This window comes from Trypanosoma theileri, assembly GCF_002087225.1.
Source record: "Trypanosoma theileri isolate Edinburgh chromosome Unknown TM35_Tth_47_V1, whole genome shotgun sequence".
In the NCBI taxonomy this organism is placed as follows: domain Eukaryota; phylum Euglenozoa; class Kinetoplastea; order Trypanosomatida; family Trypanosomatidae; genus Trypanosoma; species Trypanosoma theileri.
In genome coordinates this window covers 72900-74403 of record NW_021639889.1, presented here as the reverse complement: position 1 = coordinate 74403, position 1504 = coordinate 72900, and the positions used below count along the sequence as shown (strand labels likewise).

Below are 1504 nucleotides of genomic sequence, written 5' to 3'. Positions count from 1 at the left end.
CAGATACACCAAGTATCACCACCACCACCACCACAACAGCAACAACACTTCCTCCTGAACTCACAAACAACAAGAAGGGTGACGCAGACAGCAGCAGCAGTATCAGCAGTTCTGTGTGGGTGCGTGTATCACTACTGATTGTGGTTACACTGGCCTGTATTCTTGTGTGCTGATTGTAATGGTGGTGGTGTGGTGTGACTCAGGTCATCCTTTGTTTTCTTTTTTCTTTTTTGCATGAATCCACACTACAGTTTAACTAATCTTTTCACCTGTTGGGATTTTCTTTTCTTTTTTTTTGTTTCTTAATGTTAATGTGTGTTTTGTGTGTTTTTTACTCTTTCTGTGTTTATTCTATAATAATTATTATTGCTACTCCATTATGTGTGTGTGTGTGTTCTTGGAGACTCTCTCTGTGTGTGCACCTGGGCTTTGCACTGTAATGATGATGAACTGCTTTTTGCAGGAAAGGAAAAGGAAATAATAATAACAGATGAATTTATATTTATAATTGCGTATATATACACACATAGACTTACACCCATAGTTGGTCTATTTCTATGTTTACTGGGTAAATTGGGCTAATGGTTAATATCTTTGGTTTCGCTTTGTGCTGGGGCGTTGTGTGTTTTGCTCTGCATTGTTATGATGATATGCTTTCTCCAGAAATAAAGAAAAGTAATACAGAAATACATTTATATATAATTGCATGTCAATTTAATCAAACTTGTTGATCTGTTTTTGATGTTGCCTTTGGTTGTACTCTTAATTTATTTTATTTTTCTTTTATTGAGTTTGGGCGGTGTGAGAGGAGAGCCTTTTTTTTTTAGGTTTCATGTTCATACATAGCGTTGTTTTGTGTGAGAGTTTATTTGTATATTTTTGTGTGTTTTTTATCCTTTCTTTTGTTTTTGTCTTCCCAGTTGTGTTGCTTTAAACGAGAAAGAAAACTCCGTTTTTGATGTTGCTACACCGTCTGTTGTTTCTTGTGGCTTTGCTTCTTAGCGTGGCATGTGTCTGTGGGGCGGATGAAGATGTCACTGCTGCACAAAGGCTTCATTCTGAAGCTGCTGTTGATAGTTGTACTTGTGATGACCCAGAAAAAAAAGAAGGTGCTTGTGCTCCTTCAACTGCTAAACTTCCTGCAGCTCCTCTTCGGCCTGGAGAGAGTGGTCACGTTGCCACTGAAAATCTCGTTCCAGATAGTCGTCCTGGTCCCGGCACTGGCGAGCAGAGAAGGGATAGTGATCCGCATGTATCTGAACAGCATGGTCCAGAACTTCAAAAAGAAAAGGAACCATTAAGTGGTCACAACAACGTACAAGGAGAGGCAACGGACACTCTTCGAAACAACCCAAAAGCACAGCCATCATTATCATCATCTCTTGGGCAGCAAGCATCCAGTGGGTCAAGTGGTCCTGTTACTGAGAGCCAAACGAGAACGAATGGTGGAACTTCACAAGACTCTCAAGAAGAAAACCGCAACACAGGAATCGATACTGGAAGC

General features: G+C 40.1%; 1 protein-coding gene across 1 annotated transcript; it reads left to right on the top strand.

The window, feature by feature from the left end:
- Positions 1-958: 958 nt before the first annotated feature.
- TM35_000471320 (uncharacterized protein) lies at positions 959-1504 on the top strand (the record flags this gene model as incomplete). The annotated part of the gene is made up of 1 exon (XM_029030392.1): positions 959-1504. A coding segment is annotated over one exon (546 nt), but the record flags the coding sequence as incomplete, so codon positions are not given.